This window comes from Phocoena sinus, chromosome 3 (genome assembly GCF_008692025.1).
Source record: "Phocoena sinus isolate mPhoSin1 chromosome 3, mPhoSin1.pri, whole genome shotgun sequence".
Lineage (NCBI taxonomy): Eukaryota > Metazoa > Chordata > Mammalia > Artiodactyla > Phocoenidae > Phocoena > Phocoena sinus.
The window spans coordinates 24,090,856-24,116,436 of record NC_045765.1 but is presented as its reverse complement, the minus strand read 5'-3'; the positions used below and the strand labels follow the sequence as shown (position 1 = coordinate 24,116,436).

Sequence of the window (25,581 nt, the reverse complement as noted above, 5' to 3'; positions counted from 1 at the left end):
ATTATTGATGTTGACAAGTTTCTGACGAAAGCGTCATGAGCTTGGTGATTTTTTGTCCTTCTTCAGTTTTCTTCAGATTCTTTGTTGACACTTATTTTCTTCCGGATAATGTTTTGTCTTGGCGAATTTAAGCTGCCCCTTTTGTTTTGTAGAGGAAGTTCCTTTGACTGCTACACACCATTCCTGGTACAGTTTGCCTTCTTCCCTATTATATGTTTGCCATTCACCAAGAAATTAAAGCATTATGAAAACGAAACTTAAAATGTCCTTGATGTTATAGGGAGAAACAAGGGGCGGGGTGGATATACTCTTGTTTGAAAGATTCACTGTACCCTTTTTTTTTTTTTTTTTTTCTGGCCTCACTGCTCAGCTTGCAGTATCTTAGTTCCCCAACCAAGGATTGAACCTGGACCCTTGGCAGTGAAAGCACCGAGTCCTAACCACTGGACCGCCAGGGAATTCCCTCACTGTACCCTTTAAACAGCAAGGCTTCAAACATCCTACTTGTGTTATAAAAGATGAGGTAGACTTTCTAGCTTTTTGAACTGTTTTTAGTAAGGGTTTACATCCTTACTACTGAATCCTCTGCTGGAGTTGCCCATAGACGAGTAGAGGAGACAGACATTGCAGTTCAACATGATAGTATTTAGAACAACATGTCCTGAGAATATGGAAGATGGACTACTAACTCTGCCTGGGCAAGTTGGAGAAGCTTCCCAGAAAAGACAGCATTTGACCTGGGTTTGAAGACTAGTGAAGGAAGTCAGGGAAGTCTAAAAAATGTACAAGATGTGTAGGGTGGGGTTGGGTATGAGAAGGCCTCAACTAAGGCAGAGGTGGAGATGGAAGAGGAAGGGACTACTTTGTGAGATTTAGGAGGAAAGAACATTTTTGCTTTCCCTTGGCCTTTAATTCTCTTGGGCCTGCTTTGCACTCAGGTCTCTGTAGCTCTGACTTTGGTCTCTTTCCCCCTAGTTTTTAGTTTTTCTTTTAGCCCCTCATCAAGGTCTGACACGCCTCCCTTCTTCTGTCTTCTCATCTGTGGTCACCAGGTACCTTTGATTCTGACCCAGTGTGTCCCTTACCTTTACTTCATCTCCTTGCCGCCATCCCTTCCTTTACTCTCTAGGTTTCCTTTCCCTTTTTTGAGTCTTACTTTTCATTTTGCTCTATTTAAAAAGAAAACAAAAATTCTTTCACATTACTGTTTATTTTGCATATGAACAGCAATATATGTCTGAGTTGATTCCCTCTTGGGAAATCTTGTGAAATCAACTTGTCTTTGATACCTATCTAGGTACTAATTATCCATCTCTGTGAATTTCCTTTTTCGAAGCATTTTCCTTTGTATTCAGAGATGTCACTTCTCATAGGCTACAGTGCAGAATATTACTAATTATATCTTGTGTTTTTTACTTCTTATGTGCCTTAAACTTGTTCTGTGATGAGACCCAATTCAAATCTCACCTTGCCTGAAACTTTCCCAGGTAGAGATGGCAGTACTCTTCTCTCTAGTTTTATAGCCTTTTCTGAACACCTCTTTTTAGAACTAGCTTTATTGAGGTATAATTTACATAAATTCACACAATTTTTAGTTTTGACAAATGTATGCAATTATTTAACCTCCTCTGCAGTCATGATATAGAACGTTTCCATCACCACAGAAAGTTCCCTCATGCCCACCTTCACCCCGGCCCCAATTACTGATTTACTTTCTATCACTGTAGTTTTTTCTTTTCCGGAATTTCATATAAATGCAATCATAGAATGTGTTGTCTTTCGAGTCTGACTGCTTTTACTTAACATAATGCTTTTGAGATTCATGTTGTTTCAAGTTATCAATTGAGTACTTGTTATTATACGGATGTACCACAATTTGTCTGTCCATTTACCATATTGGTGAATATTTGGGTTGCTTCCAGATTTTAGGCTACTGTGAATTAAGCTGCAGTAGACATTCATGGACAGTTCTTTTAAATACCTGTTTTCACATTCCCTTTCATTTTGGAGGTCGAGTTGCAAAATGGTTAAGAATGAAAGTTCTGGAGTTACCTGTGTTCACAAACAAGCTTTTTGCTAATTCTGTGGTTTGGAGAATCTCTTTTTTTTTTTTTTTTTTTTTTTTTTTTTTGCAGTACGCGGGCCTCTCACTGTTGTGGCCTCTCCCATTGCGGAGCACAGGCTCCGGAGGCGCAGGCTCAGCGGCCATGGCCCACGGGCCTAGCCGCTCCGCAGCATGTGGGGTCTTCCCGGACCGGGCCACGAACCCATGTCCTCTGCATCGGCAGGCAGGCTCTCAACCACTGCGCCACCAGGGAAGCCCTTGAGAATCTTTAAGATTCCCTACTTGTAAAATGGGACTGGTTGGAGATTGGAGCAAGCTGGAAAGCACAGGCCCCGTTTCAAGCGATAACTCTCACTTCAGTTCAAGTGATCTTCCTGAGAATATGTACCCAATGTTGTCAGGTCTGATATTTCTCCCCCAAGGGAGTGGCATTTGATAACAGGATACAGAAATTTTATATGAAATTTCCAACTTAAGTGCTGGCAGTTAAAATTTAATTTTTTCAAAACACTAACGTGTGGGCTGAACAAAACTCATATGTAGGCATTGATTTGTGACTGCAATCCAGTTTGAGATCTTTGCTTTAAATCTTCGGTTTTTTGGGAATTCCCTGGCGGTCCAGTGGTTAGGACTCGGTGCTTTCACTGCTGGGGCCAAGGTTCAATCCCTGGTTGGGGAACTAAAATCTGCAAGCCGTGCAACATGGCCAAAAAAACAAAGCCTTCAGTTTTTTGTCTCTTGTTTTAAAATGTACATACTCTTGGTAGAGTGAACTTATTAGGACCTTGTTACATTTGTTTTATAGCTTAGAATAATAACTTGCTGATTTTCTATCTCCCAAGTTAAAAACTAATGAATTACTGTAAATGAATTTTATTCTGTTTTCTGACTGTAGGGGGATATAAGAATTATGAGTGTCTGATGGAAGGGTGGGATCAGATTCTTTTTACTCTTTGTATTTCTCTTCTGAGAGCTGCTGATTCTATTCAAAGCTATGTTTTCCCAGCAATTGGGATAGTCTGCCTCCTTTGATTTATTCTGAACCCTGTTGAGACAAGTATGGTAAAGATTAAACTGTGTGTTTGTATGTGTGTGTGTTCGTTAGAAACTGTGTAAGGTATTACGAGTACAAAGATAAATTTTGTATAAATCCATTCCCTCGAGTTGCTCAGCCTCTTTGGTGAAGCCAGTATAAATACTATAAAAAAGATAAATTGTATGTAATTTTTTGAACAATAAGAGCAGTAATTTCTCTGAAGAAGCCTTTCCCCTTGTAACTTATCCACCAATTCTTTACTGTGTGTAGAGATGACTAGTTTGCAACTTTATGAATTACTTTGTGACTCCAGAGATTCTTTTGCTGATTAAACCAGCATGTTGAAGATTTCACCCTCATAAAGCTGGAGTGAGGGTGTTAAATGACCTGTGTTGCCTGCATATCCTTTATTCACCCTAGTTCCAGGCAGTTGGGTTTTTGTGATAATTAAGTGTGGAATTCAGACAATCTAGGATTCTGAATTGAGTTTAGGTTTATACATTCAATAGCAGCCACATCCCAGGAACATCTTACACTGACGAAGGAATCAGGAAACAAAAAATAGCCACCATTTATTGTCTGTTTTGTGCCAGGGCTAGATTCCTTACATATTATCATGAATCACAATATCCCTGCAAAGTAAGAGGGGGAATTCTTGTATTTACAAATAAAAGAAGGCAAGTAAGAATCTGGAATGAAATTCCAAATACTCAATTTTAAAGCAGAACCTTTTATCTTGAATCTAGAGTTTGTTTCTCAAAGAGCAAGTCTTTAGGAGTATTGGAGCCAAAGAGGCAGCCAGCCTTTCTCAGTTTTGAAAGAAATGATTGCAAAACTGTATTCACAACCTCTTTGTAGCCCTGCGCCACAACCTCTGTACCTCTATAGTCCTGAGCTGGTGGTTTATATAGCCCATTTCACACTAGGAAGGAATTCGAAGGGAATTTCAAAATTGTCTCTAGTATACATTCATGCTACTTGTGAAAAGCATCAACTCTGAGAAGGGAGGGAGGAGACAATAAATTTTGAGGAAGGGTCCAGATCCCTGATAACAAGAGCACTGAAGTTGTTAGGGTATGTCCCCAGTGTCCTCTATGATGGATGTTTCCCTGCAATCTTGCTGGACGGCTCAAGTGTGATCTCACGTGCACCGCTGTTTTTATGCTGCTACCTTTAATTGTACTGTACCCTTTTTACATCTTGTAGATTTTTGCAGAACAGCTCAGAAAACGAAATGATTCTTTAAAACTCCAATGTTTAACCTGGATAAAGTACTTTGTCTTAGTTAAAAATGTGTGTGTATGAGAGAGAGAGAGAGAGAGAGAGAGAGACAGAGAGAGAGAGAGCGCACGCGAAAGAGAGAGAGTATAGTACAACATTTATTAGTCCAGGGGCTTCCCTGGCAGTCCAGTGGTTAAGACTCTGTGCTCCCAATGCAGGGGACGGGGTTTGATCCTTGGTCAGGGAACTAAGATCCTGCATGCTGCATGGCGTGGCCAAATAAAATAAAATTAAAAAAGAAAAAAGAACATGTATTAATCCAGTGCCTGGATTCAGTTGGTTTAAATAAGTTTTAATCCTCCTCTTTTCCTCTACCCTCTCCTCCGTAGACAAAAATTATTTCAGGTCTTTAAAATTGACTGAAATTCAAACACTACTGTTCCTGGAAATTTAAAAGAAAATTCAGGAGTACAGTGTTAAATATTTTTACTATACAATACTACAGTGATTCAAGACTCAAATGAACAAGCTTGTACAAGATACTTTGGAGCATTTAAAAGAGACTTAATAAATATATACTGAATGACTGACTTCTTTGTAATGTACTCTTTCTACATGAAGAATGTCGCACCTCTTGACTCCTTATCCAGAATGACCTGTGGTCTTAGGAGATTGCCTGTTTGCTGTCAGTCAGCTCTTGTCTGCATGCCTGTGCTGGGCATAGCATTGCTTTTGGCACTGTAGTGAAACAGACATGAGATGTAATGGTCATTCTCAAAAATTTTACAATCTCTGGTAGAAGAGGCAAGGGGTTGGGGAGGAGAAAGAGGAAAAGCGTTATGGGCAAAGGCATGAAAAGCTGGAGTCTCACTGCTGGACATCCTTAGTGGAGTGAAGTGGGATTGTAAGTACTTCAAGGATTTGGGGGAAAATTGTAAGACCAAACTAATACTAATGTTATATTTATCAAAGAGTAGTGGAAGATGGGGTTGGAAAGATAGTTTCCTTGTGTCTGAGTATTTTGAATATTATCCAAGAGATAACGGGAGTTGCTAAAAACTTATGAGCACAGTGCTAATATGATGTGGTAGTTTAGGGAAAATAATTTTATAATGGGGCATAAGAACTGGAGAGAGGGAGAGGCTGGAAGCAAGAAGACATGCAGGGCAAATATTGGGATGGTAAATAGAAAATGATGAGGTCCAAGCAAGGGTTGAGAAGGTGGGAAAGGCAAAGTCAGACAGGTACATGCATGCTCTGTACAAGGTAAGTCGTCAGTGTATTTTTGATAAACGAGACTGGCGTGATTTAATAACAAAGCAAGTGGGGAGGAGGAAAGAAAGAGTCAAGGCTGAGATCAGTGTTACATGCCTGGATGTCTGAGAGTGATGATACTATTGGCAGAATAGGAATGTTTGGGTGGGGAGGTGGCATGTTGTGTCTGAGGTCATGGGATGCAGGTGATCCAGGGAAATACCTGGATCTCAGATGGTAGGGATGGTGCACTGGTGTGTTTAGGATGAAGAGGTAGATTCGAGAGTTCTCTAGAGATGACTTTTGAGGCACTGAGAGTAGAGATGGTCTTTGTGATGATAGGTTTGCACAGAGGCATCCATTTACTGGATGACCTTGGACAACTCTTGTCCTTGCTGAACTTTTAAAATTCATGTACAAGTGGTTAGACAGAGGGTGGGGGGTGCTAATACTAACCCTAATTACTTCACTACGTTTTGTTAAATGACAAGGTATAGCAGTGTTTCTGTAATCTGTAAACAGTTACATCAAATATAAACTGAATATTTGTTGCCAGGAGTAATCAAAGGTGGCTGGGGTTAGAAATGCATTCTTTGGTTCTATCTAAAACTGTCTCATGCTCTTATTCTTGTGCTTTGAACAACTTAATTGGCAGGTATCAAGGCTGCAGAAAGAGCCTACTAGTATCTTAACCGTCAGTAGTTTTCAGAAATAAAAACTCTTCCCATTCACCTCATGCTGATCTAGAAACCTGCTTTAATGATCTTTCTTATTGGTTCCCAAAGTGGTTTAAATAAGCTCTAGTGTGATGTCTCTGTAGCCCAAAGATTAACGTTGGGCCAAAGCCTTTGGAAAAGAATTGAATAAAATTCTCTGAGAGGGCTTGTGTCTGTCTAAGACAGCATTCCAAGGAGAGATCACTTTTGAGACTTAGTATATTTTCTTAGCTCCTCAGGATCCTCAGGAAAATGTGGTTTTAATTATTTAATTAAGATATTGTGGCCAACCTAATTTACCCCCTTATTTTTTAAACTCTGAGTGTGAGGATAAAAGGTGACTATTGGGTTGACCCAGGGATAAAGAGTTCACAAGGTGTTATGGCAGAAGGATCCATATCCTGATTGTATTAACATCTAATTAGGATAACCATCTAGACTGAAATTTACTTACTTGTTTTTCAGATTTTGGAGTCTAGTGAACTGCTGTTGAAGGGCAGAGAGTAGCAATTTCTCTGCAGTCATGTTCACAGGATTTATATTACATGATGAAGGGAGAACGCAGCCCCCGCCTTTTCTCCAATGTGTTCCTTGCATAGTCAGCCTCTTCCTCCTCAGTGGTTTGGAGATTTGGGGATCTCTGATTTCTACTGTACCATGAAATAGGTAGTGGCTTGATTTAGTAAGCATCTGAAGGTTTGTTTTGTTCAACTCTTGCTAAGTAGTTTTCAGAAAGCAAGGAATTGTTGAGTGGGACATTTGAAGTGTAACAGTTTGGACGGAGTGTGTGGGTGTCCTTCCTCCTTCCCTCCCCCTCTTCCCTTTCTTTCATCTTGGGGATTAAATCTCAGGAGGAATGACTGATTTAAATTAGGGGTCAGGACAATTACCACCTACAGAGAGAGAACCCAAGAACTCTGCCACCTGAAAGAAATGATGAACATGAACTAGCAGAGTTAGGGAAGATCAAAATAAACCGTGGTATATAACAGTATAAATGTGTTGGCCTGTCTTACCACAAACTTTTTTTTTTTTTTAATTTCCTTGTGGTGAATTCCTTGGTGGTCCAGTGGTTAGGACTCCGTGCTTCCACAGCAGGGGACACGGGTTCGATTCCTGGTCAGGGAGCAAAAACAAAGATCCTGCAAGCCATGCACTAGCCAAAAAAAAAAAAAAAAAAAAAAAAAAAAACAATAATAATAATAAAAATTTTTCTTGTGGTAAAATAAACATAAAATTTGCCATTTAAACCATATTGTGTACAATTCGGTGGCATTAAGTGCATTGACAGTTTTGTATAACCATCACCACTGTTCTGAAATATCCAGAATATTTTCATCACCCCAAACAGAAACCGTATTCTCCCAGCCTCTGGTAACCTCTCTTCTCTTTCTGTCTCCATGAATTTGCCTATTCTGGTACTTCATATAAGTGGAATCGTATATTATTTGTCTTTTCTATCTGATTTATTTCATTTAGCATAATGTTTTCAAGGTTCATCCATGTTGTAGCATGTATCAGAATTTCATTCCTTTTTATTACTGAATAATGTTCCAGTGTGTGTATATACCACATTTTCTTTATCTTTTCATCTGTCAATGACCACTAGGGTTGTTTCCACCTTTTGGCTATTGGAAATAATGCTGCTCTGAACATGGGTGTACACGTATCTGTTTGAGTTCTTGCTTTCGATTCCCTTGGGTATATATCCAGAAGTGGAATTGCTAGATCATATAGTAATTCTATGTTTAACTTTTTGAGGAACTACTAAACTGTTTCTCAGCTGTATTGTTTTACATTCCCACCAGCAGTGCACAAGTTTTCTGATTTTTCCATATCCTCACCAACCCTTGTTATTTTCTCTTATTTGGATGATAACCATCCTGATGGGTATGTCAAAAATTTTTAACATCTACTCTGATGATTCAGAAGTGCTGCTTACTATTGTGAGGAACCAGTTCCCTCAAGATAGTAAAAGGGAGCAGTGGCCTAAGGCAGTGACATATAAAAGAGGAGCTGCAGGGATTCTAGCCATCATATGCAATATCTGCTTATTCATAGACATTTTTATTTATAAAGAGGTTTATATTTTTCTTGATGTCAACCTTTTTTTTTGTAAGATATGTGGACCCTTAGGGATCAGCTGAAACCCTCGGATTTGGAAGGGGCACAATTTAGGAGCCCTTGGGTATGTGTGAGCTGCCTGGGCCACACCAGTCAGCTCTTGGATTTGGCTTTTAAGGTTTGGATTCGTGTTGTGAGCAGTCCGGGGGATGAACCTTTGTAAGAAGTCCTTTGATCTTTCCTATCATTTTACTTGACCTTTTGCCTTGCCTAATGTACATAGTAAGCCTCAACATATTTTCAAACGGAGAACCAAAAAAACGTAGGGTAGGACCTGGTGGAAAGGGCTATGAAAAGAGATTGAAGCTGTGGCTCTCTTCGGGTGGTACCATTGCTGCTCATAAATAAATCATTTGCCCCATCTCATTGCTTTAGAGAGGTAGTTCTCTGTTACTGCAATGTCTTCCTGCCCCTAGGAGCTGTTGTTGAATAGTTTTGAATGAGCCCAGGTACAGAAAATCTATTGGTAAATATTGTTTCTGATAGACCACAGTCTTCTCTCCCTTGAAAGGCTCACAAAACTGTATTGGGACTGGTGAGCCAGAGCTGTGAATAAGAAAGTAGGGGAATTAATTTAGCCTTTCCCCTAGCTGTCATTGTTGGGTTTTTGTTTTTTTGGAATAACTACTAGTCCTTGAGGTCAGCTTGAGGGCAGGGTGGAGGATTTTTTGATCAAATAAGTTTGAGAAATGAGATCTGCTCTGTTCACCTATTGGGGGTCTGTAATGCACATTAACACCTAGCATCTTGAAGTTTCCAAGAAATTCTGCATAAAGGCAGTATAAGTTTGGTTAACATGGTGTTTTCCTAACCTCACAACCCTTTTGTTGAGTAACCATTTAACATTCCTAGGGACAAATATTCCTCAGGTCACACATTGGGAAATTAAATCATTAACTTTTTATGTACTTTAATGTCAAAAACTTTGAATAAAATATGGATATTCTTGAGACCACAGAAGTGTGAAGGCATCCCCAAAAAGCATGTTGTTACACCTTCCTCCTCAGTGTCACTTGGCCATCTAAGTATTAATGTGCCTTTTGTATATGGCTCCCTGGTATAGGAGGTAGTTTGTTTTGTTTGCCTTTTTTAATAAATTTATTTATTTTATTTATCTTTGGCTGCGTTGGGTCTTCATTGCTGCACGCGGGCTTTCTCTGGTTGTGGTGAGCAGGGGCTACTCTTCACTGCAGTGCACGGGCTTCTCACTGCGGTGGCTTCTCTTGTTGCGGAGCACGGGCTCTAGGCGTGCGGGCTTCAGTAGTTGTGCCATGCGGGCTCTAGAGCGCAGGCTCATTAGCTGTGGCGCACGGGCTTAGTTGCTCCGCGGCATGTGGGATCATCCCAGAACAGGGCTTGAACCCGTGTCCCCTGCATTGGCAGGCGGATTCTTAACCATTGCACCACCAGGGAAGCCCTAGGAGGTAGTTTTGGAGCAGTGTGTCATTATGGAAGATTCTGTGTGACGGTGGAACTGTAACGGTATAACTGCTGTAGAAGTCCTTATTCTTCTTTTTCCCTTCCACTTTTGGGTGGGGAATTTTGCTCTTCTTGGTTGTTTCACAATAAATGTTTGGAACAGTACCAAGCATTTCTGGAAAATGGGTGCAAAATGTTGGGAATGAGAATAGTTGGTGTTGTGACCTTTAGTCATTAGTTTTAGAGACTGGGAGAGTTTATCACTGAAAAGAGGTTCTACTGCTTGGGGTAGAATTGGCCCTCCCCCATCCTGTTTGCTGCCACCTAAGAGACTAGGAGAAGCAACTAAGGACCTTTATCCCAGGAGAACAAGCTCAACCCTCTATATGGTGGATACCCTCTTTTTGGGAATTGGTGTCTTTAAAATATACAGCTTTGTTGTCAACAGCTGTCACAGATGTTGAGTTTTTAAGCTGGAGTAGCTGTGGGAGAAAAGAGTGTGTTGGCAAAATACACCTATTGATAATAATCACCTTTCAGATTTAGTTCATTGCTACATCCTAATCTAATATCTCATTCAATTCTCATAACACCTCTATTACATAGTTAAGGGATAATAATTGTAATTCCTCAGTCTGGGAGCTAAAGCATACATTTAACTAACTTGCTCTAATTCATAAGACCGTTTAGTTTTTTTCTTTTTTTTATTGAAGTATAGTTAATCTACAGTGTTGTGTTAGTTTCAAGTGTACAGCAAAGTGATTCAGTTATACATGTATATGTAATATTCTTTCTCAGATTCTTTTCCCTTGTAAGTTATTACAAGATATTGAGTATCGTTCCCTGTGCTATACAGTAGGTCCTTGTTGGTAATCTCCTTTATATACAATAGTGTATGTGTTAATCCCAAACTCCTAATTCATCTCCCCCACCCCCTGCTATCCCCTTACATGACCACAAGTTTGTTTTCTATGTCTGAGTTTATTTCTGTTTTGTAAATAAGTTCATTTGTGTCATTTTTTTAGATTCCACAAATAAGTGATTATCATATGGTATTTTTCTTTCTCTGTCTGACTTACTTCACTTAATATGATAATCTCTAGGTCCATCCATGATGCTGCAAGTGGCATTATTTCATTCTTTTTTATGGCTGAGTAATATTCCATTGTATGTATATATATACCACATCTTTATCCATTCCTCTGTCAGTGGACATTTAGGTTGCCTTCATGTCTTGGCTACTGTAAATAGTGCTGCAGTGGACATTGGGGTGCATGTATCTTTTCAAATTAGAGTCTTCTCCAGATATGTGCCCAGGAGTGGGATTGCTGGATCATATAGTAACTCTATTTTTAGTTTTTTAAGGAACCTCCATGCTGTTCTCCATAGTGGTTGCACCTATTTACACTCCCACCAACAGTGTAGGAGGCTTCCTTTTTCTCCACACCCTCTCCAGCATTTATTATTTGTAGACTTTTTAATGATAGTCATTCTGACTGGTGTGAGGAAACACCTTACTGTAGTTTATTTATTTATTTTTTTCCTTATTGTAGTTTTGATATGCATTTCTCTAATGATCAGTGATATTGAGCATCTTTTCATGTGCCTCTTGGCCATTTGTTTGTCTTCTTTGGAGAAATGTCTGTTTAGATCTTCTGCCTATTTTTTCACTGTGTTGTTTGTTTTTTGGATATTAAGCTGTATGAGCTGTTTGTATATTTTGGAAATTAATCCTTTGTCAATGGCATCATTTGCAAATATTTTCTCCCAGTTCATAGGTTGTCTTTTCGTTTTGTTTATGGTTTTCCTTTGCTGTGCGAAAGCTTCTAAATTTAATTAGGTCCCATTTGTTTATTTTTGTTTTCATTTCCATTACTCTAGGAGACAGATCCAAAAAAATATCACTGCAATTTATGTCAAACAGTGTTCTGCCTATGTTTTCCTCTAGGCGTTTTATAGTATCCAGTCTTACATTTAGGTCCTTAATCCATATTGAGTTTATTTTTGTGCATGGTGTTAGAGAATATTCTAATTTCATTCTTTTACATGTAGCTGTCCAGTTTTCCCAGCACCACTTATGGAAGAGACTGTCTTTTCTCCATTGTATATTCTTGCCTCCTTTGTCAGAGATTAATTGACCATAAGTGCATGGGTTTATTTCTGGGCTTTCTGTCCTGTTCCATTGATCTATGTATCTTTTTTTGTGAGTACCATACTGTTTGATGACTGTAGCTTTGTAGTATAGTCTGAAGTCAGGGGGCGTGATTCCTCCAGCTCCATTCTTCTTTCTGAAGACGGTTTTGGCTATTTGGGGTCTTCTGTGTGTCCATACAAATTAAAAAAAATTTCGTTCCAGTTCTGTGAAAAATGTCATTGGTAACTTGATAGGGATTGCATTGAATTCTGTAGATTGCTTTGGTACTATGGTCATTTTAATAATACTGATGCTTCTGACACAAGAACACTGTATATGTTTTCATCTCTTTGTATCATCTTCACTTTCTTTAAATCAGCATCTTATAGTTTCTGGAGTACAGGTCTTTTGCCTCCTTGGGTAGGTTTATTCCTAGGTATTTTATTCTTTTTGATGTGATGGTAAATGGGATTGTTTCCTTAATTTCTCTTTCTGATATTCTTTTGTTAGTATATAGAAATGTATATTAATTTTGTATCCAGCAACTTTACCACATTCACTGATGAGCTCTAGTAGTTTGCTGGTAGCATCTTTAGGATTTTCTATGTATCTGCATATGTATCTGTATCTTCATGTCATCTGCAGACAGTGAAAGTTTTACTTCTTTTCCAATTTGGATTCCTTTTCTTTTTTTTCTTCCTCATTGCTGTGGCTAGGACTTCCAAAACTATGTTGAATGAAAGTGGTGAGAGTGAGCATCCTTGTCTTGTTCCTGATCTTAGAGGAAATTCTTTCAACTTTTCACCATTGAGTATGATGTTAGATGTGGGTTTGTCATATATGGCCTTTATTATGTTGAGGTTTGTTCCCACTATGCCCACTTTCTGAAGAGTTCTTATCATAAATGGATGTTGAATTTTATCAAAAGCTTTTTCTGCATCTACTGAGATGATCATATGGTTTTTATTCAGTTTGTTAATGTGGTGTATCACACTGAATTAATTTGTGGATATTGAAAAATCCTTGCATCCCTGGGATAAGTCCCACTTGATCATGGTGTAGGATCCTTTTAATGTATTGTTGGACTTCGTTTGCTACTATTTTGTTGAGAATTTTTGCGTCTATGTTCATCAGTGATACTGGCCTGTAATTTTCTTTTTTTGTGATATCTTTGTCTGGTTTTGGTATCAGGGTAGTAGTGGCCTCATAGAATGAGTTTGGAAGTGTTCCTTCCTCTGCAATTTTTTGGAATAGTTTCAGGAGGGTAAGTGTTAACTCTTCTCTTAATGTTTGGTAGAATTTGCCTGTGAAGCCATCTGGTCCTGGACTTTTGCTTGTTGGGAGTTTTTTAACTAGTGATTCAATTTCAGTACTGGTAATTAGTCTGTTCGTATTTTCTATTTCTGCCTGGTTCAGTTTTGGGAAATTGTTCCTTTCTAAGAATTTGTACATTTCTTCTAGGTTGTCCATTCTTTTGGTGTACAGTTGCTCATAGTCATCTCTTATGATCCTTTGTATTTCTGTGGTGTTGGTTGTAACTTTTCCTTTTTCATTTCTGATTTTATTGATTTGGGCCTTCTCCCTTTTTTTTCTTTTTCTTTTTCTTTTTTAAAATTAATTAATTTATGGCTGCTTTGGGTCTTTGTTGCTGCGTGCGGACTTGCTCTAGTTGCCTCGAGCGGGGCCTACTCTTCATTGCAGTGTGCGGGCTTCTCAGTGTGGTAGCTTCTCTTGTTGTGGAGCATGGGGTCTAGGTGCACAGGCTTCAGTAGTTGTGGCACAGGGGCTCAGTAGTTGTGGCTCACGGGCTCTGGAGCACAGGCTCAGTAGTTGTGGCACATGGGCTTAGTTGCTCCACAGCATGTGGGATCTTCCCAGACCAGGACTTGAACCCGTGTCCCCTGCGTTGGCAGGTGGATTCTTAACCACTGTGCTTCCAGGGAAGTCCCTCTCTTTTTTCTTGATGAGTCTGGCCAAAGGTTTATCAATTTTGTTCATCTTTTCAAAGAACCAGCTTTTAGTTTGTTGCTCTTTTCTATTGTTTTTTTAGTCTCTACTTCATTTATTTCTTCTGATCTTTATGAGTTCTTTCCTTCTACTAACTTTGGGTTTTGTTTGTTCTTCTTTAGTTGCTTTAGACATAAAGTTAGGTTGTTTATTTGGGATTTTTCTTGTTTCCTGAGGTAAGCTTTATTGCTGTAAACTTCCCTCTTAGTATTACTTTTGCTGCATCTCATAGATTTTGGATTATTATGTTTTCATTTTCATTTATCTCTAGGTATTTTTTTATTTCCTCTTTGATTTCTTCAGTGATCCATTGGTTGTTGAGTAGTGTATTGTTTAACCTCCACGTGTTTGTGTTTTTTGCAGTTTTTTTCATGTAGTTGATTTCTGGCCTCATAGTGTTGTGGTCAGAAAAGATGGTTGATACAGTTTCAGTTTTCTTAAATTTACAGAGGCTTGCTTTGTTGCCCAGCATGTGATCTGTCCTGGAGAATGTTCCATGTGCACTTGAGAAGAATGTGTATTCTGCTGCTTTCGGATGGAATGCCCTATAAATATCAACTAGGTCCGTCTGGTCTAATGTGCCATTTAAGGTCTGTGTTTCCTTATTGCTTTTCTGTCTGGATGATCTATCCATTGATGTAAGTGGGGTGTTAAAGTCCCCCACTGTTGTGTTACTGTCAATTTCTTCTTTTTTGTCTGTTAACATTTGCCTTATATATTGAGGTGCTCCTATGTAGGGTGCATATATATTTACAATTGTTGTATATTCTTGGATTGATCCTTTGATCATTATGTAGTGTCCTTCTTTGTCTCTTATAACAGTCTTTATTTTAAAGTCTATTTTGCCTGATATAAGTATTGCAACTTTGGCTTTCTTTTGATTTCCATTAGCGTGGAATACCTTTTTCCATCCCCTCACTTTCAGTCTGTATGTGTCTCTAGATCTGAAGTGAGTCTCTTGTAGGCAGCAAATATATGGGTCTTGTTTTTGTATCCATTCAGCCAGTATGTGTCTTTTGGTTGGAGCATTTAGTTCATTTACATTTAAGGTAATTATCGATATGTGTGTTCCTAGTGCCATTTTGTTAATTGTTTTGGATTTGTTTCTGTAGGTTTTTCCCCCCATTCTTTGTTTTCTTGTCGTGATTTGGTGACTAACTTTAGTGTTACGTTTGGATTTCTTTTTCTCTTTTGTGTGTATATCTATTATGCATTTTTGTTTTGTGGTTACCATGAAGTTTTTGTATAGGAGTCTATATTTATATGTGCTTATTTTAAGTTGCTGATCTCTTAATTTCAAACGCATCTTAGATACCCTGAATTTGTATTCTCTTCCCCTGATGATTACTGTTTTTGATTTTCTATTTTACATCTAATTGTTTTGTGTATCCCTTAACTGCTTATTGTTGGATACAAATGATTTTACTACTTTTTAAAAAATTTATGTATTTATTTGGGGCTGCATTGGGTCTTTGTTGTTGTGCACGGGCTTTCTCTAGTTGTGGCGAGCAGGGGCTACTCTTCGTTGCAGTGCACAGCCTTCTCACTGCGGTGGCTTCTCTTGTTGCAGAGCACGGGCTCTAGGCGCACAGGCTTCAGTAGTTGTGGTGCACGGGCTTAGTTGCTCCGCGGCACATGGGATCTTCTTGGACCAGGGCTCGAACCCGTGTCCCCTGCATTGGCAGGCAGATTCTTAACCACTGCACCACCAGGGAAGTCCAGATTTTACTACTTTTATCTTTTAACCTCCCTACTAGCTTTGTGTGTGGATGATTTCCTACCTTTATTGTATGTTTGCCTTTCCCAGTGAGATTTTTTATTTTGTAATTTTCTTGTTTCTGGTTGTGGCCTTTTCTTTTCCACCTAGAGCAGTCCCTTTAGCATTTGTTGTAAAGCTGGTTTGGTGGTGCTGAAATCTTTTAGCTTTTGCTTGTCTGTAAAGCTTTTGACTTCTCTATCAAAATTGAAAGAGAGCCTTGCTAGGTAGAGTATTCTTGGTTGTAGGTTTTTCTCTTTCATCACTTTAAGTATATTGTGCCACTCCCTTCTGGCCTGCAGGGTTTCTGCTGAAAAATCAGCTGCTGGCCCTATGGGAGTTCTCCTGTTTGTTATTTGTTGCTCTTCCCTTGTTGCTTTTAATATTCTCTCTTTATATTTAATTTTTGTCCTTTGGATTACAGTGTGTTGTGGTGTATTCCCCTGTGGGTTAATTCTGTATGGGACTCTGCACTTCCTGGACTTGGGCGACTATTTCCTTTCCCAGGTTACGGAAGTTTTCAGCTATTATCTCTTGAAATATTTTCTCAGGTCCTTTCTCTCTCTCTTCTCCTTCTGGGACCCCTATAATGTGAATATTAGCATGCTTGATGTTGTCCCAGAGGTCTCAAACTGTCCTCATTTCTTTTCATTCTTTTTTTCTTTTTTTGGTTTGGCAGCAGTGATTTCCACTACTCTGTATTCCAGCTCACGGATCCATTCTTCTCCTTCATTTAGTGTACTGTTGGTTCCTTGTAGTGTGTTTTTCATTTCAGTTATTGTATTCTTTAATTTTGTTTGTTTCCCTGGTGGGTGAGGTTGGTCCAGGGGCTTGTGCAGGCTTCCTGGTGGGAGGGGCCTGTGCCTGCCTCCTGGTAGGTGGAACTGGGTCTTGGTTTTCTGGTGGGCAGGGCCATGTTTAGGGCTCTGTTTAGAGGCAGCTGTGGACAGGAAGTCTTTAGGCAACCTGTCTGCTGACGGGTGGGGCTGTGTCCACACCCAGTTTGTTGCTTGGCCTGAGGTATCCCAGCACTGGAGCCTTCAGGCTGTTGGGTGCAACCAGGTCTTGGTGCCAATGTATCAGCCTCCCCCATCTATCTTTCACCAGTGTCTATGTCCCTAGGGTGGGTCACAGCTGCCCCCCACCTTCCCAGGAGACCTTGCAAGACCAGCAAGTAGGTCTGGCCCAGGCTCCTGTGAAATTACTGCTTTTGTCTTTGGTCCTGGTGTGCATGAGATTTTGTGTGCACCCTTTAAGAATGAAGTTTTATTTCCCCCAATCTTGTGGAGCTTCTGCAATCAAGCCCTGCTGGCCCTCAAAGCTAAATGCTCTAGGGGCTCCTCTTCCTGTTGCCAGACCCCCAGACTGGGGTCCCTGATATGGGGCTCAGAACTCTTGCTCCTGTGGGGAAACCTCTATAATATGATTATTCTCCAATTTGGGGTTCACCTACCTGGGGGATATGGGATTTGATTATATTGTAAGTCCATGCCTCCTACCAGTCTCATGGTTCTGTCTTTATGTCTTTAGCTGTAGAGGATCTTTTCTGGTAGGTTTCAGTCTTTTTCAACAATGATTGTTCTGCAGATTGTTGTGATTTTGGTGTGCTTGTGAGAGTTGATGAGCTTAAAGTCCTTCTACTCCGCCATCTTGGCCACTCTCCTATTTCGTTTTTTTGTGTTTTTTTTTTTGTTGTTGGTTTTTTGGGTTTTTTTTTTTTTTTTTTTTTTTTTTTTTTTTTTTTTTGCGGTACGCAGCCTCTCACTGTTGTGGCCTCTCCCGTGTTGATGAGCTTAAAGTCCTTCTACTCCGCCATCTTGGCCACTCTCCTATTTCGTTTTTTTGTGTTTTTTTTTTGTTGTTGGTTTTTTGGGTTTTTTTTTTTTTTTTTTTTTTTTTTTTTTGCGGTACGCAGCCTCTCACTGTTGTGGCCTCTCCCGTTGCGGAGCACAGGCTCCGGACACGCAGGCTCAGCGGCCATGGCTCACGGGCCCAGCCACTCTGCGGCACGTGGGATCTTCCCGGACCGGGGCACGAACCTGTGTCCCCTGCATCGGCAGGCGGACTCTCAACCACTGCGCCACCAGGGAAGCCCTCCTATTTAGTTTTAATTATGGTATCAAAACTCGAATCCAGGTCTCTTGTCTTCCAAACAAGTGCTCTTTTTGCTAACTGCATTGACAAATTTGTTTCGATGCCAAGTGTTTAAAATAATGTTTTACATAAATACTTGTATTTGTATGGAAGTTTTATGGCTTAGAAAATTTGGTAGCCAGGAGTAATATTATTTTCTTTATATAGATGAGAAAAATGAGTCTTAGAAAGATTGACCTACCCAATATTGTAGAGTTTGCAAGTGAGAGCAATAACTAGAACTTAGCCCTTTTTTTGTCCAGTGTTTTCCTGATAAACCAAGCTGTTGGTACATGGTGTCTATAGTGGTTGTCAATAAATATATGCCAAAATCTATATGCTGTAGAGAACACAATCTCTTCTTGATTCTTCAACCCTGTTGCTAGAAAGGATAAGTTTCAGGTTTTAGAGAGTATCAAACTTTTCTCCCAGATCCAAGGTTATAGACCAGGATTATACTAGTCCACTTTGTTGAATGCATCACTTGAATAATTTGTTTTTTTGGCGGGGGTCTAAGTAATAGGTCTGGAAAAGGCAACTGACCTTGTTTCTCACAGGAATCATGGGAAGAGTTAGGACTGAGAGTACGTGTCAGCAGTATGTCCAAGGAGGAATTGGGCCAGAACTAGCCTTTGGCACAAGCAGGCATCAGTCCATTTAAACCTTAGCACTGGATTGAGATGCATAGTTAATTCTGTTTCTGGGCCCAGGTTGGGCACTTGAGGGTGTTTCCTAGGCTAGAACAGTGCACTGAGAATGACAGCCCACTAGTGGGGAAAAGCCCAGCAAAGATCTAGGAAATGAAGATGATACTCAATTTATTAATCTAATTGAGTAGAACAATTATTTCGTCCTTGTTGACTATCTCTTATTTGTTCAGCAAGAGGTCTCTGAAATTGATGTAATGTATCACTCTAAAGCTCTAGGCCAGAGAATGTGTTAACTACAGAGGGCAGCGTAGCTTAAATTGGCTCTTTACATCAGTCTAAGAAATGATACTGCATCTAGAATGAATAAGAGCAAGGAGTTCAGTTTAAAGCAGAGGTTCTCAGATTTTAGAGAGGTGCAGAATCACCCTGAGGGCTTGTTAAAACACATTACTGGGCCCTACGCTCAGAATTTCTGCTTTAGTAGGTCTGGGCTGGAGCCCAAGAATTGCATTAGTAACAGATTTCCAGGTTGATGCTGATGCTGCTGGTCCTGGGATCACACTTTGAGGACCACTTATCTAGGAAGAGATGATGAAGTAGGTATAGCTGTTTAGTTCTTCTTGATTAAAGCCTTCACAGAGGAGGGAAAGGGGAACTAACCTGTCAGTTTCTACCACAGTCAAGACCCTGTGCCAGGTGACTTGCAGTCATTTAATTTAACCCTTGAAACCACTCTGCAAAGTAGTCCTTATCCCTGTTTCCCCTCTCAACATACACGTTCAGAGCTTACTGGAATAATTCTTACTTCAAGGACAGATTTCACTTATAACTCAAAGAATAATGCTGCGTATACCATTATGAACATGATTTTATGTAATGTAGAGAATATATTAAATTCTGTTATTGGTGATACATATTCATTGCTCTTCTTGTACATTTATGAGAGATATAAAATGTAGGTTCACTTAGCAGTAATGATTATACAGTAGATGGAATTGCTGAGACATTATGTTTTCTCATACAAAACATGAAGAGAATGGGAGGTTTATTTTAACATTAAGTAAAATACATTTTTAGATCACAGGAAAGATGGGCCTATGTTAATAATATTTTTTTTCCTTTTGGCCGTGCCACCGGGCATGTGGGATCTTAGTTCCCCAACCAGAGAATCGAACCTGCGCCCCCTGCATTGGAAGCATGGAGTCTTAACCACTGGACTGTCAGGGAAGTCCCAGGCCTATGTTAATTTTGTCAGCTTTTTTTTTTTTTAATGGTGCCAGTTGGTTATTGACCAGTCCTATTGTAGAAACAAATAAAGGGAGGGATAGTGAATTTCAGAATAGTTGGTACTAAAAAATGGCCTAAATTCTTGATAGTACAATCACAGTACTTATTCCTTTAAAGTGTTCTTTGTTAATGTTATTTTTGAAAGGTCAACTTGTTTCTAGTGGCTTTCAGTGAAGTAACTTTGTGTTGTTGACAGATTCGCACAGAATTATTAAAAAAACAACAGTGATACAAGCAGTTGAATTGAAGGCGTTCTGGGAAACCTGCTGTTTATTGTGAAAATCATCTTTGATCTTGAAATTAAAAGTAAAGCTGGAAAGGAATTTACAAACGAGAAAAAACAGAAGTTTGGGATCGGACTCACAGGATCTGGGCTTGGAAATGCCTCAGGTAAATCATACAGAGTAGGTGCAAAGTTTTATATTTTCCCACTGCAGTTGGTTCAGTAAGTTCTCTGAATCTTAACACAACTTGCTGTACTATCTTTTAAAGACATTTTGCTGCTTATCTCAACTGGTTTTGAATACGTGTCCTTCCTTTGCTATAGCTTTGAAATTTAATGAGGTTGACACAGGAAAAGTTGGTTAGAAGGTAGCAGAGGTCCTGGCTTTTATGGGGTCTAAACCAACTCCCCTGAAAATTAATCTGCCACAGAAAGCCCATTTCCATCCCCTCTATCTTCTTCTAGTTTCCCAATTGTTCCTTTCCCTTCATGCCCATTGAATTCAGTTAGGAGGAAATGGTGAGGGACTTCAACCTTTCTGTCTTTCACACACACACACACACACACACACACACACATATGTGTGTCATATACATATATACCTATACCTCCCACAAAACATGTCTAAGGATGACTATTTATATCATGGTAACTACTTTGAATTGCTCAGTTCTGGTTTGAGGCAATCACTGAAACAATAAATGAAGTCCTGTTAGTCCCTATTTGGCATACCCAAACTTCTTCCCTTCCCCCCCGGGGGTTAGGTCTTATCCCTCCCCCACTTTTTTTTTTTTTTTTTTTTGGCTGCGTTGGGTCTCTGCTGCTGCACGCGGGCCCCCTCTCCAGCCGCAGCGAGGGGCGTCACTCTTAGCCGCGGTGCACAGGCCTCCCACTGCGGCGGCCCCTCCTGCCGCGGAGCACGGGCTCCAGAGCGCAGGCTCAGCAGCTGCGACGCATGGGCCCAGCCGCTCCGCGGCACGTGGGATCCTCCCGGACCAGAGATCGAACCCGCGTCCTCCGAATTGGCAGGCAGACTCCCATCCACTGCGCCACCAGGGAAGCCCTATCCCTCCTCTTTTTATGCTGGGGAGAAACCTAGAAATAATGAGAGGGCAGGGACCCTGAGGTGGCTTTATATGGGGCCAGGCAGAACTGTGCCTCGAGCACAGGAAATCAGCAACTTGCCGAGATGGTCCAGTGATTTGGAGGCAGGCAGCGGAGGCAAAAGGGGGTTTGCTAGCTGACAGTAAAAAGACCAGTGGCCTCCCTCCACCCCAACCACTATACCAAGTGGACTGCAGATACCCATTTTGAGTTCTTTCCCATTCAAGGTTTCATTCACTATTTATTGAATACTTGAATTTAGGTCTATAAAACACTTATTTTGAGCTTGCAACCTGGCAAGCTTGCAGAAAATTAGAGAAAGAAAAGAATGGGATGGGAAGTACCCATGAAGGAAAACATGGTGAAAGAGTGTGTGAAAAGGGGTCAGTCTGTGGTAGATAGAAGGTATATGAATAGAGAAATATAAGCAAGTAGACTAATATAATTTTAAAAGTTTTGACAGAAACTTGCAAGAGAAGAACAAAAAGGCAAACAGGGAATTTGTATTCTTTCCCATCTTCTTCCTTTATCCAAGGTAGATTTCAAAGTGAGGACTTTGACTTGTTTGGGCCACTTTAGTAGTCTTAGCCTGAACTTCACTCTGAACTGATTTGTTTAGACCTTGAAATGATAAAGGGGGGGATAAAGAGAAAAGAAGGAGCATCAACTCTGGGTGCCAAGCCTTTTTTTCTCCCTTTCTTATTTATCATAGAAATTTTACCCTTCTCAGGGATCACGATTAAGGCTACTGAGTTCATGCCCCAGTTACTGGCCTCACTCAGCACATTTTTTGATAGTTGGCTGATCCTGACTCCATCACGTTCCTGGAGGCATTAGTTGGACTAGAGATGCCCAAATGGTCTTACACTTGTTTTGGGAAATAAGACATTGAACTCATTTAGGAGTATAGAGACTGTTTTGCTATCTCTTCAGACCTGAAGAAATGGCAGGGGATTCTCCACTTTCTGGAGTTAGAACAGCGAGTGTTGTTAGAGATGGATTTGAAGAAATGTTATATAGCTAATAAATAAAAGTACTCATTAGGTACTACATGCTGACTCTGGTGGCTAAATAAGCTTTAGTTTTTAGAAGTTAGGTATAATTAACAATTTCCAGTCTATTCCTTTTCCAATGTTTGATGCATCTTAGTTATTTTCCTAATATAATTCCATAGTTTAATGTTAGTTAGATATTTTAAATGTACTAAAATTAAAAAGCAGGAAAAAATACAAAATTGTTTTAAAGATAATTATTTAGTAGGTGTGAGGGTGGGGCTTGTGTGTAATAAACTGGTCTCGAAGCAGTCGTTAACTTTCCAAAATTAAAATCACTCTGTTGTAGCCTAGTGTAAGCGGAATGGATCCGCCTTTTGGGGATGCCTTTCGAAGCCACACCTTTTCAGAACAGACTCTGACGAGCACAGATCTCTTAGCAAACAGTTCAGATCCAGATTTCATGTATGAACTGGTAAGTAACATTTTCTTGGATTCTGCTTTAATCGATTTGAGGTAAAGGTGTTGTATCATTTTTTTATTTATAAATGTCTAAAAAGAAAAAATGATGTGATCAGGCCAAATTTTTTTCTTGTCACTATCAGTCTGGTATTTTAGAAGGGTGTATGAGCCCATTGAAAATAGTAAGAGGAAAGGTTATCTAAATATCCTTAACTCTAGTTTTTGACGATGAAGGTAGAAGCCCTCTTTTTAATATGCCTAACTGCTAAAGGACTTTTCAGCTGGGCTATTTAGGACTGATAACATTGAGCAAGGCAGGTGACACAGAGAATGTGAGACAAAGGTAGCAGTTCCAAGCAACATCTGAATATACTAATTATTTATTCTCAAGGTAAAAAGACACTTAAGATTCTTAAGAAAAAGACTTTAAGAATAGCTTAAATTACATGCAACTTCAGAAACACGGAGGTATATCAAAACTGGAAAACTAACACAAATCTGTTAATTTGCTAAAAATTATTGAGTTGTACGCTTAATAGAGGTGAATTTTGTGGTATATAAACTATGTTTCAATAAAGCTGTTAAAACACACAGAGACATACGTGCAACCAAAAAAAAAAAAAAAACCAAAACCCCACAAACAAATGGAGAAATCAAAAACAGAACAAAAACAAACTGGAAAACTGAAAATTTCCTCATTTTCTTCCTGAGCCTCCACCCACCAAACCTTCTCCCCAGAGATAATTACCACTAACAGAGATTTTCTATGCATATATAAATATATGAATATTTTAAATTGGATGACATATCATTGATACAGTATTCTGTAACTTAACTCTTTCTAACATAAAAACGTGGTAAGTGGCCTTTCATCCTAGTACATTAGAGCTTAACTGCATTCCTTTTAATGGCTGCATAGTCTTACTGACATTTAAAAAATCATCTCTCGGGCTTCCCTGGTGGCGCAGTGGTTGAGAGTCCGCCTGCCAATGTAGGGGACACGGGTTCGTGCCCCGGTCTGGGAAGATCCCACATGCCATGGAGCGGCTGGGCGTGTGAGCCATGGCCACTGAGCCTGCGTGTCTGGAGCCTGTGCTCCGCAACGGGAGAGGCCACAACAGTGAGAGGCCCGCGTACCAAAAAAAAAAAAAAAAAAAATCATCTCTCTACTCATGAGGAGTTAAAGTACTTTCCCATGCCCAAGAGTTGTTATGAGGTCTTACCAAAGATCTTATCTTTCTGTGGCTGAGTTGCACCTCTCTTTGGATTGCTCTTCACCTCTATGTTTAAATTCTCACTTAGGAAGACATATTCTGTGATGAAGGTAAGGCCTTTGTTATTTGCTTTATAACTGAAGCTTGTTTCTGAGAAGGTCCCAAAATCCTTCTAAGTTAAAGATCAGGAAATGTAAACTTTTTTTCGGGAAGAGTGTTTACAGTGAAGTTCAAGAACCCTGAACCATACCTAAGTTTCTCAGGGGACATATTTTCCCTATTTTTTTTTTTTCCTTGCCCGAGGAAATGATATTAAATGGAATGGTAGAGTGTCATGTAAGTAGTGTTTATCGTAAAAGCAGACCAGAGGTTGAGTACTGATTTATCAATTTGATGCATGAAAGTGACGATGGAGGTAAATAATTCTTTCCTCAATTACAGTATGTGATTTATATATTTTTTTAAACCTTTCTCAGGATAGAGAGATGAACTACCAGCAAAATCCTAGAGACAACTTCCTTTCTTTGGAGGACTGCAAAGACATTGAAAATCTGGAGTCTTTCACAGATGTCCTGGATAACGAGGGTACTTTAACCTCAAACTGGGAACAGTGGGATACATACTGTGAAGACTTAACGAAGTACACCAAACTAACCAGCTGTGACATCTGGGGAACAAAAGAAGTGGATTACTTGGGTCTCGATGACTTTTCTAGCCCTTACCAAGATGAAGAGGTCATAAGTAAAACTCCAACTTTGGCCCAGCTTAATAGCGAGGACTCTCAGTCTGTTTCTGATTCCCTTTATTACCCTGATTCACTTTTCAGTGTCAAACAAAATCCCTTGCCCTCATCATTCCCTGGTAAAAAGATCGCAAGTAGAGCAGCTGCTCCTGTGTGTTCTTCTAAGACTCTTCAGGCTGAGGTCCCTTTGTCAGACTGTGTCCAAAAAGCAAGTAAACCCACTTCAAGCACACAAATCATGGTGAAGACCAACATGTATCATAATGAAAAAGTGAACTTTCATGTTGAATGTAAAGACTATGTGAAAAAGGCAAAGGTAAAGATCAACCCAGTGCAGCAGAGCCGGCCTCTACTGAGCCAGGTTCATGCAGATGCAGCAAAGGAGAACACCTGCTACTGTGGTGCCGTAGCCAAAAGACCAGAGAAAAAAGGGACGGAGCCTCTGCAGGGCCATGCCACTCCAGCTTTGCCTTTTAAAGAAACCCAGGAACTATTACTCAGTCCCCTGCCCCAGGAGGGGCCTGTGTCTATTGCAGCAGGAGAGAGTAGCAGCCTTTCTGCCAGCACATCGGTCTCAGATTCATCCCAGAAAAAAGAAGAGCACAATTATTCCCTTTTTGTCTCTGACAACTTGGGTGAACAGCCAACCAAATGCAGTCCTGAAGAAGAGGAGGAGGACGAGGAAGATGTTGACGATGAGGACCATGATGAAGGATTTGGCAGCGAGCACGAACTTTCTGAAAACGAGGAAGAGGAAGAAGAGGAAGAGGATTATGAAGATGACAAGGATGATGACATCAGTGACACTTTCTCTGAACCAGGTATTGTAGTGCTTGGAGGCTTACTGAATTGACTTTTTGCTACTCTCTTGAAATAGAATGTTTTGCTGTGGATGCTTGCTTTGTTTGTTTGGGGATTAAATGACTTAGTATCTTGACTTGGATATGTAATTGCTTTTATCTATTCAAACAGCTCTAAAATAATCACTCTTGCTCATGTGTAGTTCATATGCTGATTCCTCGAGGGCTTCTTCTTAGTTTGT

General features: G+C 39.9%; 1 protein-coding gene across 2 annotated transcripts in view; it reads left to right on the top strand.

The window, feature by feature from the left end:
* Positions 1–25,581, top strand: part of CREBRF (CREB3 regulatory factor) — a 64,836-nt gene that overhangs the window by 5,489 nt on the left and 33,766 nt on the right. For both annotated transcript variants that reach the window (XM_032625800.1, XM_032625799.1), the window contains exons 2-4: positions 19,999–20,192; positions 22,471–22,596; positions 24,274–25,360. In XM_032625800.1, the coding sequence (XP_032481691.1) occupies positions 20,184–20,192; positions 22,471–22,596; positions 24,274–25,360 (1,222 nt within the window). In that variant the 5' untranslated portion in view covers positions 19,999–20,183. The remainder of the gene's footprint in view (positions 1–19,998; positions 20,193–22,470; positions 22,597–24,273; positions 25,361–25,581) is intronic.